This window comes from Ciconia boyciana, chromosome 10 (assembly GCF_034638445.1).
Source record: "Ciconia boyciana chromosome 10, ASM3463844v1, whole genome shotgun sequence".
Taxonomy (NCBI): domain Eukaryota; kingdom Metazoa; phylum Chordata; class Aves; order Ciconiiformes; family Ciconiidae; genus Ciconia; species Ciconia boyciana.
The window spans coordinates 24,396,328-24,410,490 of NC_132943.1; the positions used below are offsets into that span (position 1 = coordinate 24,396,328).

The following is a 14,163-nucleotide window of genomic DNA, read 5'->3' on the forward strand; positions in this document are numbered from 1 at the left end:
ACAGTTTTTGCTTCTTTCCTCCCCCCACCCTTTTTCTCAGTAAATAGATGAAGAAAATGTGTTGCTTATATCTATTAAAAATCCGTTCTGTGAATGGCACTCAGTCATACAAGACTGAATGTTTGCATGCAAGCTTGTGTGGGTGAATGTCTATGGTCCTTTCTTTCCACATCATTCTTGCAAACACCAAACTCTCGTTAAAAGGTTGACAGAAGGAATAAGAAATTATGTACACACCATTGATACTAAACTGGATGCGTATTTCATGCTTACATGGACTTTGCGTAGTATTTTCCCTGCCTTGGTCATAGGTAAACTATGGTATCACCTAGTCTTTTTGTATATGCAAACATGAATATGTTGCTATTGTAGTTTGACAAGTGGTCCATGTTCTATGGGTGATTTTGTACACAAAATCCTCCAGGTAGTATTTAATTATATATTCTATGCTTTACCTTTTTATAGTTCTGAAGAACCTAAAGCACCACAAAAGAAGGTAAGATAATTTATTTGTCCGTTTTCTAAAGTAAAAGCTTTATCACAGCAAATCCATAAGCATCTTCCCTTTAGTAATCCTGGATGTATTAAAACAACACATTGAGAAATAGCTTTTAACATTGTGTCAAATTTTGCATTGCTACTCTTTTTCCTGCCACTGATAAGAGATCTATTGTAGTTCATGTCTACCCCATAATGTTTCTTTTTCTTTTTGCATTAACGTGAGTCCTGATGATTCATTTTCAGCACAAAGTTCTTCTGCAGCTGTTCAACACAAGTGATGACAGAGCACAGAAACGCCAGCCTATCAGGGGCAGCGACGAAGGTGAGTTCCTTCTCTGCAAAGTTTTCTTGAGCCACTGAGATTGGCAGTAAATTTGTCTCTCAAAAAAATGGTCTAAAAATAAACAAAAGTACCTACCTACAGTTTTGAAGCCTGGCCTGAAGCAAACTGTTTGCTTTTGCTAGCCCAACATTCTCCATCACTGATTTGAAGTGCTCCTGGTCTTTTCCCTTAGTTACTTGTGCTATCAAACACTGTGCTTTCTCAGAGGAAGATGTAAAAACCCTTTAAAATAGGGAATGAACAAAACAGGTAAGAACCAGTACAGACAGTGTCCATGCAGGTAATGGCTGTGCAATAAATAGTGGGTGCTGAAGGTCATGTTTGAGCCTCTGTCTCCCCTATGTAGTTTGAGCTAACATGTACAGCTGTTCCTTTGCGAGATAGGAGTGGAACAGATAATCATGCCGTAGATCTCTGCCCTGTGGCACACAGCCTAGAAAACGAAATCTGCTGGTTTGCCCTATTGCTATTGTTTGATTCTCTGAAGAGATTAAGGTAAAATTTACAGCAGGTTCACTGCTGTAATACACAGAATATCATTCTCAGTTGTACTGGCTTTTCATATTGTCCTTTACTTCAGGCAGGTTAAAGCATTGCTATGTGAACAAATTCCTGAGCTCTGCTGATGAGATCTGTTCATTGTAAACAAAGATACATGCCCCTTAAAACTCATAAATCTGAGGATTTCTTTACAACTGCTAGGGCCAGTCTCAATGGTTGTTTTGGTGCACCTTCATCACAGAAGATAGTTTCTGCTTCAAGGTGTTTGATATTAAAGAATAGCTCTTGCTAGTGAACAACAGTAAAAATAAGGGAACAAAATGCAAGGTCATATAGCTGAGAAAGCTGGTGGCATAAATCAAACCAACGGAAGAGCTGGAAGTAACAGGTATGAACAGGAGACATCCTGCCAGCCATGCAGCTTCTGTTGTCCATATCAGTGTTTCTTCTAGGTCTACAAAGAGTGAAACAGTTGCTGCTGCCAGGGAAGTACTACTTACTGTGTCTGCGTGGACAGGCAGTCACTGCCCCTTTTGTATGGCTGCACCTTTCTCATTTGTAGGGCAGGCAGCACACTGAACATTGAAAATCCATGGACAGCTATAACCCCAGGGGCTGCTTGGCTTGGCTTGACAGCTGAGCTGAAGGAGTATTTTGCTAACTTCTTCTGTCTTAAATTCATGTCACTTTGGGCTACCTTACTTTTTGCAGGCTAATGTACTATCATATTGATTTCTAGGCAGCCAGAGGCCTGGGTTCATGTATTACTCTGTGAGCCAATTTGTACTGTACACTCAAGTGTACTCTTATTGTTAGGGTATTTTTCTTCATCGTCTACAACATTCTTGATTCAGCAATTATATACTTGCTTGTAAAAAACAGGTTACAACACAGTTTGATTTCAGTGCTGATTGTAACCAAAACTATTTTCAAATCTATTTTGTAAATATGAAAATTATTTTCCTGTAATTAAGAGAGTTTGCAGCCAGTTTTCCTGACTCTTGAAAAGAAGTGTTGATTTAAAATATTATAATGTCTGGAACATAACAAAGTGCCAGATTAAATTGGCATCCATAAATAATGTAGCAATACTGAAATGCTAGTACTTCATGGTTTACTAAAAGCTCTGGGAAATCAGAGATTTCTATAGTGGAAATTGTAGAACATCTGAGGAATGGGGAGCTATCAAAAGTGTAGTGATTTATTGTTGCTTTATTTGTTTCATTTGTGAGGAGTGGTTACTGAAGTGAAAGTAATTTGTACAGTAAAGTCTCTGGTTGTTACACATGGCATACACAGTACAATCTTTTTTTCTTTAGTTCTGTTTAAGGTGTACTGCATAGACCAAACCTATACCACTATCCGGGTGCCAGTGTCTTCCTCTGTGAAGGAAGTGATCAGCGCAGTAGCAGATAAGCTGGGTTCTGGAGAAGGCCTCATCATAGTAAAGATGAGTTCAGGAGGAGGTACTGTATTTGTATTTTTTATATCTTAAACACTTCTCACTTATGGTGAAGCAGAATGTCAGGAGGGATTGAAAGACTAATTCAGTCAAGGCTTTTATATCCATGTGCATGTTTGGCTGGTACACAGGTTCTGTCTTAGAGGCAAGTCCTTTCCCTACTGCAGGCACAGACTGGAGCTCACATGGGACCCAGGAAAAATGGAGAAGCTTGCGTATCTGCATGTTACAGAGCAGAGCTACCCCAAGTTTCCTTCACTGTAAGACTTGTAAGATTTTTTAACAACAGAAATAGGAGGTAAGCATGGATAATGTCAGGCTAGACCTATGAATCAGCAACAGCAGAAAACACTGCAGTGCAGACATTCCAGGAGTGGTCACTACCATTCTGGCCACTCTGTCCATGCAAACCACTACTGAGCAACTTAGTGCCAAGCCCACTGACCTAGTGTTTGCAAAGGGTCAGGAGTCAGCCCCCCACTATAGGAGAGAAACAGGAGAGTAACTGCGAGGTGAATTCTGCTGGAGAATTGGTGTTGCTGAAGTGCTCTGGTTGAGTATGACTGTGTGGACACACACAGAGCTAATGAGAGCTGTGTTGGAAGGCATTTTTGCAAACAGTGATGCCTGCCAAAAACAGCTCACTTCCTGAGAACTGACACAAGGCGGCTCTACTTTTTGCAGTTGCAGCAATTTCTTATTGTCAGATTTGCTGACAGCCAGCACATGCTGGAAGAGACTGTTTTGTAAGTTACTTCATTATCTTTTCTCTACCTGTGATGTGATGCTCTTTTAGAACTGCTGTAAGATTTGGATACAGTTGCATTTCGTCACCTCCTTATGCAGTTACTGTCTTCCAAGGCAATTTCTATTAAGAACAGCTCTCCAAATGCTTACAGCTCAGAGAAGAATGAATGGAGTCCCTAATTATGGCTGATTTTTTCATAGTTTCTAGAGATGGCAGCACAGGTTTCTTGACCTGTCTCTACAGTTTGGGGCTGGGATTCTAGTTCTGTATGCCAGTTCTGTAGGAGACTGGTTTGGGCTAGCTTGTTGTCACATTTCTTCAATAAAGAGGACCTTGTTGTCATCTATTTTGTATCCTGGACATTGGTTTACTGTGCAAAATTTGTTCCCAGAAGGGTGATCTGTGCAGCTGTTGGATGAGTCCTGCTGTAAATTCTACATATATATAATAAACAATATTTTGTTTCATGTTTACAGAAAAGGTTGTGCTCAAACCTCATGATGTTTCAGTGTTTACAACTCTCAGTGTTAATGGACGGCTGTTTGCTTGCCCACGTGATCAGTTCGATTCATTGGTATGTATGTATACAGTTCTCGGGAAGTTCAATTCTTCAGTTTATTTGAACACTTGGCCCTTTTTGCATTATCAATGTTTTAGGTAAAAACTAGTGGAAACATTTACAACAAAGGGCTTGTCACAGTGCTATGGGATGAGCCCTGAAATTAAAACAACGTAATGTTATAATTTCCTAAACTAGAGCAGAAATCCGTCTGATCCACAGCACTTAATCCCAGTATTCTCTGTGTCACACTGAGCATTTAGGAAGAGTTGAATATTGTCACTAAGACATGCAGTAATTCCTGATTACAGAATTATCTTCTCAAGGCCAGAGGGATGTATTCTTGAAGATAGATGTTACCAATGAAAGCATTCTGGAGACTTGATTCCAACAGTAAATTCCTTAAAATCTTTTATTTCTCAGCCCCACAAAATACTGTGTGAAAATCTCAGATGATTCTAAGTAGAATCACAGAAAATATTCCTGGCAGAAAGTCTGTTTTTTTCTTAGGTAGAATTGTTCATGAGTACTTACAGTTTATACAGTAATTCTAACGATCTCCATGGGGTCTGCTTTTATAGAGTTTGATTTGACTGTACTTTTTGTTCCTTTTATTTCATTAAAAACAAATGTCATTGCCAAGTCATGTCAGCATGAACTCTATTACTCCTAGCCTTGTTTCAGCCTCCCGTATGCTTTTAACAAGCCACTTAGTATGTATGCCTGATTTCTTTTATAGATATGGTAAAATCTGCTTTGCTGCTGCTTTCAATTTAGTAACCAGGGAATGCACATCCAGCATACTGTAGTTCCATGCAGAGATACCTCTTGTTCAGTTTATTAAATTCTGGTGTTCCCTTAAGGTTAATTAATCCCGCCAAGTAGGTACCCTCATGGGGCATGCTACTCTAAAGCAGGGGTGTTGCATCAGTACAACTACGTTGGGTACTTTTATATGGGTCTGCATTGTCTGTGTAGACACAGCTTTGGCAGCAAATTGTCATGACTTTCTGTGCCTTTTCCCCTGTGCTATTTACCATGGATCAAGTATTCGAAATGCTCCAGGGGGCTCTAAGATACAGGGCTGCAATGTGCTAGTTTTCATCAACTGGACTGACTTCAGTAGGAATTAGGGAGGAACACTCAGCACCTTAAAAAAGGTTCTCAACACTGCATAACAGAATACATCCCATCTGATACATCTGATAAGCAGCTCCATCTTTTCAAAGAGGTATAAACAAATTGAAAAACGTTACAACCTTACCTGCCTCCCAGTTTAATCTTTTCACGTTCCAATTTCAGGCTGCTGCCTGTGCATGTCCATTTATTCACATTACACTTGGCAATTCCCATGTGAAAATTGTTCGGGGTTAGATGAATTTTCAAATATGCAATGAGTTTACATCTAAGTGTTTCTTTCCTAGCCTTGGAAAATATGTGTTTGTTATGGTAACAGCTATGTTGTGTTTGTCTCCAAATAGGGGAAAAAAGCCCTCTTTCAGTCAGTGGGCAATTCTCTTTCCACAGATTTCCACAAATTAGGATTTTCTACACAAATCTGCTGTACTTAGAATTCATACTCTGTCTTAAACTAAAGAAATTTTGTGTTTGTGCAAATCCCAATTCAGAGCAATCTGCAGGCTGTTATAAGATTGATGGCTGTCCTATTTTTTTTAGGTAATACTTTTTGCTTATACACACTATTTTTTAAAATTGTAGATGGAGCTTTTAAGGTAATAATGCCTGTGGTTTAGTTTAATAATTTTTAATTAGTTTGTATTATGATGATATTTGAATGACAAGTTTTCCCTAGAGTACAAAGCAAGAACTCATACAGAAATAAAGCTCCTATACTGTGTGTTGAGAGAGTGACTTGATGTATTAATCCAGTCCGTCCTTTTTCTATTGGTAATATAATATTCTTATATAAAAGGGGATTACTTAGTAAGCTCATTTTTTACATTGCCGTATGTAAATATGGTCTGTTAATCTTGCAGACTCTACTGAGTTTGTACTCAGAAAGGAGCCTGTTGGCAATCCCTTGCTCCCTAACAAAGACCCGATGAGAAATTGAGAAACTTGTAAGTGAACTCTACTGCCCTCTCCTGGAAACAAAACAATTAAACCGTGGGTTCACAGGCAGCTTTACTGATGTAACGCATTGACTTTTGCAAGAGGGTTGTTTGTTAGTATTTTAGCAGCGCTGGTTCAAACACTTAGACCCTAATATATACAACAGACAACTTCAAATCTGACTTGATCTCGAGCCATGTTTTAAATCTCTCTTTAATATAAGATTTACTTGTGTGCAAAACTGTAGATCACATCTCATTTATTGTATGGTATGGAAGTGTCTTTCAAAAATGTTTTATACTTGAATGATTTAAAGGATTCTTTCTCATAAGACTGTGTGTATATAATTTTAGTTAGCATAGCCAGGAGTTTTGCACTCACAAATAGTGCATCCCTGTACTGTCAAAGAGAAAGTATGAGGCTTATTTTATAAATGATCAGAAGATCTTGCAATCACTGCAGATTTCTGAAGTATGGCAGATGTAATAATTCTCATCATTAGAATCAGTAATTTGCAAAAGTATTTGGCTTGTGCTTTGTGGCCTAGTTATTTGTGTATGTGAAAAAGGAAACTGATAACAAAAGCTTTGTGGAACGACCTATGCTCCTAAACAAACAGACATGCTTTAGTTAGCATGTCTTATTTCTGGCTTCAAATTTTAGAACAATGCTAAAAATAACACACTGAGAACAGTCTGTTTTATTTCCTTACAGTGCCTCTGAAGAGCTTTCAGAATTTTCCTGACTATCCTGTGTATAGTGGATACTGATTTTGCACAGGGCTTCTCCTTTCCTAATGCCAGCCTGTGGTTAAAAGCAAATTTCAGTTTTACTGTTAGAAACATGCTTAGGGAAGTGGTCACACTGAAGAAAAACAAATCAGAAACATTATGGAAGAAAAGCATCAATCACGCAATTTAGTATTTGTAAAATATTTTTTTACCATTTTTCCATTTGTAGGCACCATTACCAGAACAAGAAGGACCATCTACTGGTACAGTGGGAACGTTTGAACTGATGAGCTCCAAAGACTTAGCACATCAGATGACAATTTATGACTGGGAGCTCTTCAACTGTGTGCATGAGGTATGAGGATCTATGTGTTCAGCAGATTAGAATCTGTTAGAAAATGTTTAGTTGTACATTGTAGGTTTGTGCATTATTTGCCAAACTTTCTCTAAGCTTGATTTTCAAAAATACTACAATAAAGCCACCTACAAGTTTTGAAACTATAAGGCATTCTTAATTTTATAGGCAAAATACAAAAATAAAGTTAAACTTCTCCTGAACATGTGCTGCTTATTGAATTACTTCTGTATGTTTTAAGGTATTAAGCTATTTATACATAGTCTGCAGTTATGCTTTAGTATGCCTCAGCTATTGTCTACTGGATTTGCAACCTGAATCCTTGTCATCTGTACAGCAATAAACGTAAACTGCAGAGCAAGTTTCAGGCTAGATACTTACCTGGTCATTCTTAGCCTCTTTCCTCTGTCCAAAAGATGAGATTTCTAAAAAAAAATCCCAAACTGTTTTCTTTTTCCTAGCTGGAATTGATCTATCACACTTTTGGAAGGCACAATTTTAAAAAGACCACAGCAAATCTGGACTTGTTTTTAAGAAGATTTAATGAAATTCAGTTCTGGGTGGTCACTGAGATTTGTCTTTGCTCTCAACTCAGCAAGCGTGTTCAGCTGCTAAAGAAGTATATTAAGATAGCAGCCCAGTAAGTATACAGTCATCTTGAGCTGGAAATGAGGTTCAGTATAGTCAATTTGTTGTTATTTTTCTTTTTTATTTTCAGACAGACACACGCAGTAGAGGTTAAAATGTTCTCTATTTGGTAATTCTGTCCATTTCCTTATAGGGCTGTATAGAACCTTATTAATATATATTCTTCTTTCCTGTCCTACTCTCCATTGCTCCTTGATCTGTGATCTCTTAGGGCCATGTTTTCACATAAAATTTGTGAGTAAATATATTTCAGTTCATTAGGAGAATCCTTCATTTACCCTTACATACATTAGCAAATATTAATATGCAAATTAGTAAATATAAACAAAAATGAGCCTTAATTTTCCTGAGAACAGAAGCATTTCTGGTGCTGTCAGGAAACTGTTCTCAGAGTTGCCCTGAGTAGGAAAACCAAGAGGGGAGAGCAAAGAGATGTAGTATGGAGATGACGAGGCTCATGTTACCTTCAGTCTGCTTGGCATATTTTTCTAATACTTTTGTTTAAAAATGCAACCGTATTAATGTCCTTTGTTGTTACTAACTGCTGGGTCTGAGGTTGGATAGCAGGCAATTCTTGCTGTGTTCTATTCTTTTATTCATATTAAAACTTAAACCCTTCGGAGCCTTCATGTAAAAATGTCAGCCTTCACTGAAGTCAAGGGCAAGGGTGAGACTGACTTCCGAGGGAGCAGGGGCATGCCCCTGCCCTGCATAGCTACGGGTTTTTATCACTGTTACCCTTTTCCTTCTTTTCCAGTTTGTGGTGTATGTTACATTCATCGCCGTCTGAACAAACAGTTTGCTGAGGTGTGCAGTGAGGAACTGCCTGTTGAAGTGTTTGTCTATGACTTTGGGCATTGTGACTAGAGGCCTTTAGGCAGTCTTACCAAACAAAGAAATTATTACTGGCAGTTAAACCACAAGTTTTAAATTTTTTGCATCGTTAAATGTAGTTGTGTAAAGGAAGAGATTACTATTACAGCTGTGATGCCACCCTCCTCCCAATTAATAATTCCACACAGTTGAAATCAGTGTTCACATCGAAACTCTGCATCAGCGTGCCTCCCTCCTCCGGGAAGGGCCCTGCTCTGCAAGTACCGGCTTCCTGCTGGGAACTGCTTTGGGCCCTCCGGTTGGATTACAGTTGGTCAAAAGCTGAAGATTTTCAAAATCTCGTGGTGGGCATGCAGGATCAGGTTTATATTCAGAACAGAGGAAGAATTTACCTCTTTAGTTTCTATAAATATATATACTGCAAATTCCATTATCTCATTCTGCAGAGCAAAACTGGGACGCAAGCCGCCGGTCTGGTGGGCTGTGTCCAGGAGAGGGCAGTGGCACCCACACACAGACGCGTCAGGGTCTTTTCTAAACTCGGAGGCATGAAACGGGAAAATGTTGAAATGTGGTAAATTAAGATACAATAGTAATTTCCATAAACACGCGACATCAAGTATCCTAAAAATTACAGTTAAATATCTCCTTATTAAACCGCCCAAGGGTTCCTCAGTGCCATGAGTTTAATCCTATGCTATTTACAACAGCTTGACAACCTCCTGTTTACTTCCATGTTTCTGGTATCACTACAATGCTAAAAATAAATAGCTGAAAGCGGTCTGCTCTGCTGAGTCCTCTTTGTCTCCTAAAAGCAGAGAAATTCGAAGCATAAGATTTTCCTCCATACAAACCGAGCGGGCAGGTTTAATTGCAGCCGCTGGAAAGGCGCTGGGAAGTTTTGCCAGGCTGCTGCCCTGGGTGCAGTGCTGCCATGGTAACAGGTGCTACAGCGTGCGGTAAAACAAACACAAAGTGCACCGAAGTTAGAGGGGAGAAAAAGCCAAGGAATCGGATCAAAAGATGCGGGCCCAGGCCTTGAAGCAATATCTTTGAGGAAGTTTTGCTTGTGAAGATCCTTGAGACCTAATGAGAACTTTACCCTACCTAGAAGTACTAGACTCATTAGAAAAGTGTTCGGGGAGAACAGCTCAGTGCTGCACTATTAATCTTAGGCATGACTGGTGGTAACGAGATGCCTTGCACGTACTGATGTTCAAAGGTAACTGTTAGTGAGAACCCTGGTTCAATTCTGTGACGGGGGGCTCAGACACCATTGCAGAAGGCACATCATTTTGTGTCTGCCACCCCACATGCCCTGTGATGTGTGCTCCCTGTCTGCGTGGGCAAGTGCAAGGCCAAGTGCTGGCTCCAAGTGCTGTGCACATGTGCTTTCAGTTCCAGGAGCCGCTGTTGCCTTTGCATCTGCTGGGAAAGGATGTAGAGGTTACCAGGTCCATCTCTTTTCTCCAGCCATTGTAGGATTAAACTTTCAAACAAAGGGGAGAAGCAAACTATATTTCCTACAGTGAGTTCTTCCCTTATTAAATGTATTAGAAAGGCCTTCTAGGATGTACTTGCACATACTCTTATGGATATCCACAAACCCAGTTTGTATATATTTCCTCTTTGCAGATATACCCACAGGCTATTTAGAAGCCTTCTTGTGTATCACTATACTCAGACACTTTCATTCAGTTTTTGAAAATCGTTCTTTCCATACACATGCATATGTTATAAGCCCAAGGAGCCTGTAAGAAATTTCTGAAGGGTGTGTGTTTACAGGGAAAATGCCAAGATGAATCTGCTCGTGTAAGTACCGAGAGATTTTAACCACATGTGTGTTTGTGTTGGAGACAAGAGCGTGTGCATATGTGTGTGTTCACAATTCATACTAACAGGAAGATTTTTCCAATACAGTCTGTTTTGGGAGGCAGACGGACCTCTGCTCTGAGCACACTGTGGTGCTTTGGAGGATCCACTTTCTGACATCTTACAGGCAGCATATATGCAGCAGAGCCATGCAGCACTGTTTCTCCTTCCTTACAGTGGTCCTTTATCTGGAACAGCTATCTAGTGTAGAGCCTGTAGAATTTACTGAATATTTGGTGTAGAATGTCATATATCTAGATGGATTTTAACAGGGACTTTGTCAAATTACATTGCTTAACAGGGTATTTGGCAAAACTTTTCCTTTTTAAAATGAAAGATAGATTAAAATTACATATTGCAGATACATTTGCAGCTGCCTACTATGTATGAACACTACTGCTGTGTGGTACTAATTATTATTACCATGCCACAATTTATTCTCAATGTCACAGGCTGTGGACAGATATCCCTTTCTGGATTTACTTGTGCCTGGGGAAGAGGTTATCACTGACAGCCTATCCTGGCTGCTTTTCATCCTTATCTCCCCTCAGATCCACTAATGAGGCACTCCCTGACCTGCTCTAGTCAGAATAAGTTGGGGTGGCTTCAGCATTTTGGCTTATCTTCGCTAACCTTGCTCACTATACCTAATCTGATGTGGGAGAATTTGTATGAGCAGCTCTGCCAGAAGATCTGAACGGGCAGCAGTCTCCAACAGACAGACCATCAGATGGGAGAGATCATTTTTTCACACGCTCAGTGTTCACACAGTGCAGACACAAGTGAGGCTCAGATCTAAAGGACTCACCCACTCAATACATTGAGTCTGGTGAAATGGAGGGACAGAAAAAACAGAATAACAATAGGGTGATGTGGTAATTATGGAGTCGGACAGTAGGATGTGATGATTGTACTAATTTTGTCTGGAGCTGAGGATACCTCAGAGGAGCTAAGAGCTTCAGTGATGAATAATAAAAAAAAAAATCTATCTGAGAAGCATAGCTTGAATCTTGTGAAAGTTTTCTTGGTAGACAGCAAAAGGAGCAGAGACTGAGGTGCTGAAATCAGATGTTGGCAAATCAGTTGTGAAAAATAGCAGATTATTTGCAGGAACCTAGCGAGACACAGATTTATGAGAGAATAGGGTTTGTTCTCTCTCTTCCCTTCCCATTGAGTCAATGAGCCACCTGATGCAGTCCCAGCTGAGCAGTTGTGTGGGCTGTTCCTGTCAGATTGTGTCTTCTCCTGCATATGGTGTATTGGATCTTCCATAATACTCAGTTACATGTTACAGTTTTTCCCAATTGGTAACAAAAGTTCTCCTTTGCATTAGGGATGAAGCGTGACCTAGAGCTCCTAGTGCCCAGGACCTCTTTAATGATGCTGGTAACAAATGGCAGTTCTTCGCTTGAAACATCCTAAAGAGTTCCAGAATCTGCAAGTGTTAGTTAGAAATCACATACAGTGAGAGAGGTCACTGGCACACAGGCATCTCTAGACAGCTGGTCTTCTCCCTTTAATAAGACTCAGTGCCCCTGTAAACCGTGGTGAAGATTGTCTAGGGACAGCTTCCAGCATTCAGTAGCTGTTCAGAAGCTGTCAGCAAGTTCTGCAGCAAATGAGGTTGTAAACCAGTTGCTTCCACTGTTTCTGGTATTCCCTGGGACTGAATTGAACCCAGTTTCAGGACTGTGTTTCTGGGTGGGGAGGAGCTTCAAAGACTCCTTTAATATCCTTGCAGAAGCTGGCACCCAGTGAAGTGGAAGCAGGAGGTCATTTTAGGAGGGAGGGGAAAGGAGCCTCCAGAGCGTGGTGAATTACTCACACATTGGTGAAGTGGTGTGCCGCAGGTGTGCTGGCCAGGGCTGCCCAAATTCAGTCACATCTATTCTAGATGCCTCTTAAGGTTGTCATGTGTACTTCTGTCCTGACTGATACATACAACTTAAAACCTGGCCCTTTGTGTTTCAGCTGTAAAGAATACAAAAATCTGAATTCCTTCTTCGCTATTATTATGGGACTGAGTAATGTTGCTGTGAGCCGTCTCTCATTAACATGGGAGGTAAGTCTTGGCTAAAATCCAATTCCAAGAAGTTTGACTGGGATTTGTGCTTTTAGCTAGTAAAAACATGATTATTGATAAAATTAGATCTACTAATTCAGCTCCTGAGCATAAGCCTTTAGCTAAGGCTGACAATATTTATTAGTAAGACAGTATACCCATAGATGTGTTGAATACTCCCAAGCAGTTAACAAGAGTGACAACAGCAGCTTCTGTTGATGAGCTAAACTGCCCAACAGGATGAGTGAGTTAGCCAGTTAACCTCTTACAACAACCCATCCTCTGTTTGACTTTACTGATCATTTAGTGAGATCACTCCATAGATACGTCTCTAAAATCCATCCTCTGTTTATACATATTATTTTCTGATCTCCGTATGGACTCTGTTGCCCTATTAAAATGTGGGTTTGTCTTAACCAGTTCTGGTTTTCTCTCTGACATGCATTCCCCTACTTACTGTCAGTTTGGTCTTCATTCTCAGAGCTTCCACCTTTTTCTGTGGCTTTGCTCTTTTGTATGTGAGTATATAAAAAGGGTGCAATGTCCAGCAGGGTGAGGTAGTAAGCACATGTAACCACTAAGAACATACTGGTGGTCAAAAGCAGTGCAGATTTGAATGTGCATGTATTTTGTTCATTAGAAATTAAAAATAGTTAGCATGACTGAGGTCATTGATGCAACTGAGACCAAAATTTTAACCCCTTTAAAAAAGTGCTCTGAAATTGGAGGTCAGACTAACACATCTAAGAAGACACCAGCCCAGTTTTCAAAAGTACATGTTACAAGTGGCATATACAATCAGTGCTAAAGGCAAAGATTTGCAGATTAGTTTCTCAAAATAACGACCCTTCATTTGTGGCTACTGAGAGGAATAGTTGGGAGAGCTGAGACAGTACAGGAGTAGTATGAAGAGAGAAGAGGGAATTGAACATATATACTACATAGAGCAATCTGAAATGAGCACAGTGTCTGAGCTGGAAGGGCACAGATCATTTGTAGGTGTGGGGTATGAACCTGAGTTCTGGGAAATGTTATCACACTCTGGTTCTGTAGGGCAGTCAGTTTATCAAGAGAATCTCTGCAGCTTGATTTTTAGCCAGATATATACACCGAATATACTTAAAAACAAACATATCAAGACCTGATTTTTACTATATTATAATGCATTTACATTAGTTGCATGCACAAATTAGGTATTTGCAGGTGCAAATGTCCAATTATACCACTTATTTCACAAATACCTAATCTGCATGCATATGCAAACTAGGCACACAGTTGTTGACACACATCATTAAAAATTAGGCCCTTGCTGTGGCACAGTGTAAATATCTTGCTAGGGTACACACTCCAAACGTAGAAAGTATTGCAAAAAATCATTTCTGCACTATAAAGTCTCTATTAATTTTTAATGTTACCTGCTGCCAGTAGTAGTTTGATTTAATCAGCAAATATAGAGAAATTTCTTATTAAAACT

General features: G+C 39.7%; 1 protein-coding gene across 4 annotated transcripts in view; it reads left to right on the forward strand.

Annotated features, from left to right (window-relative positions):
* Positions 1-14,163, forward strand: part of RAPGEF4 (Rap guanine nucleotide exchange factor 4) — a 156,412-nt gene that overhangs the window by 128,927 nt on the left and 13,322 nt on the right. For all 4 annotated transcript variants that reach the window (XM_072874094.1, XM_072874095.1, XM_072874096.1 and 1 more), the window contains 7 exons: positions 466-496; positions 745-823; positions 2,665-2,811; positions 4,032-4,129; positions 7,148-7,273; positions 7,735-7,913; positions 12,599-12,689. In XM_072874094.1, coding sequence (XP_072730195.1) covers positions 466-496; positions 745-823; positions 2,665-2,811; positions 4,032-4,129; positions 7,148-7,273; positions 7,735-7,913; positions 12,599-12,689 — 751 coding nt within the window. The remainder of the gene's footprint in view (positions 1-465; positions 497-744; positions 824-2,664; positions 2,812-4,031; positions 4,130-7,147; positions 7,274-7,734; positions 7,914-12,598; positions 12,690-14,163) is intronic.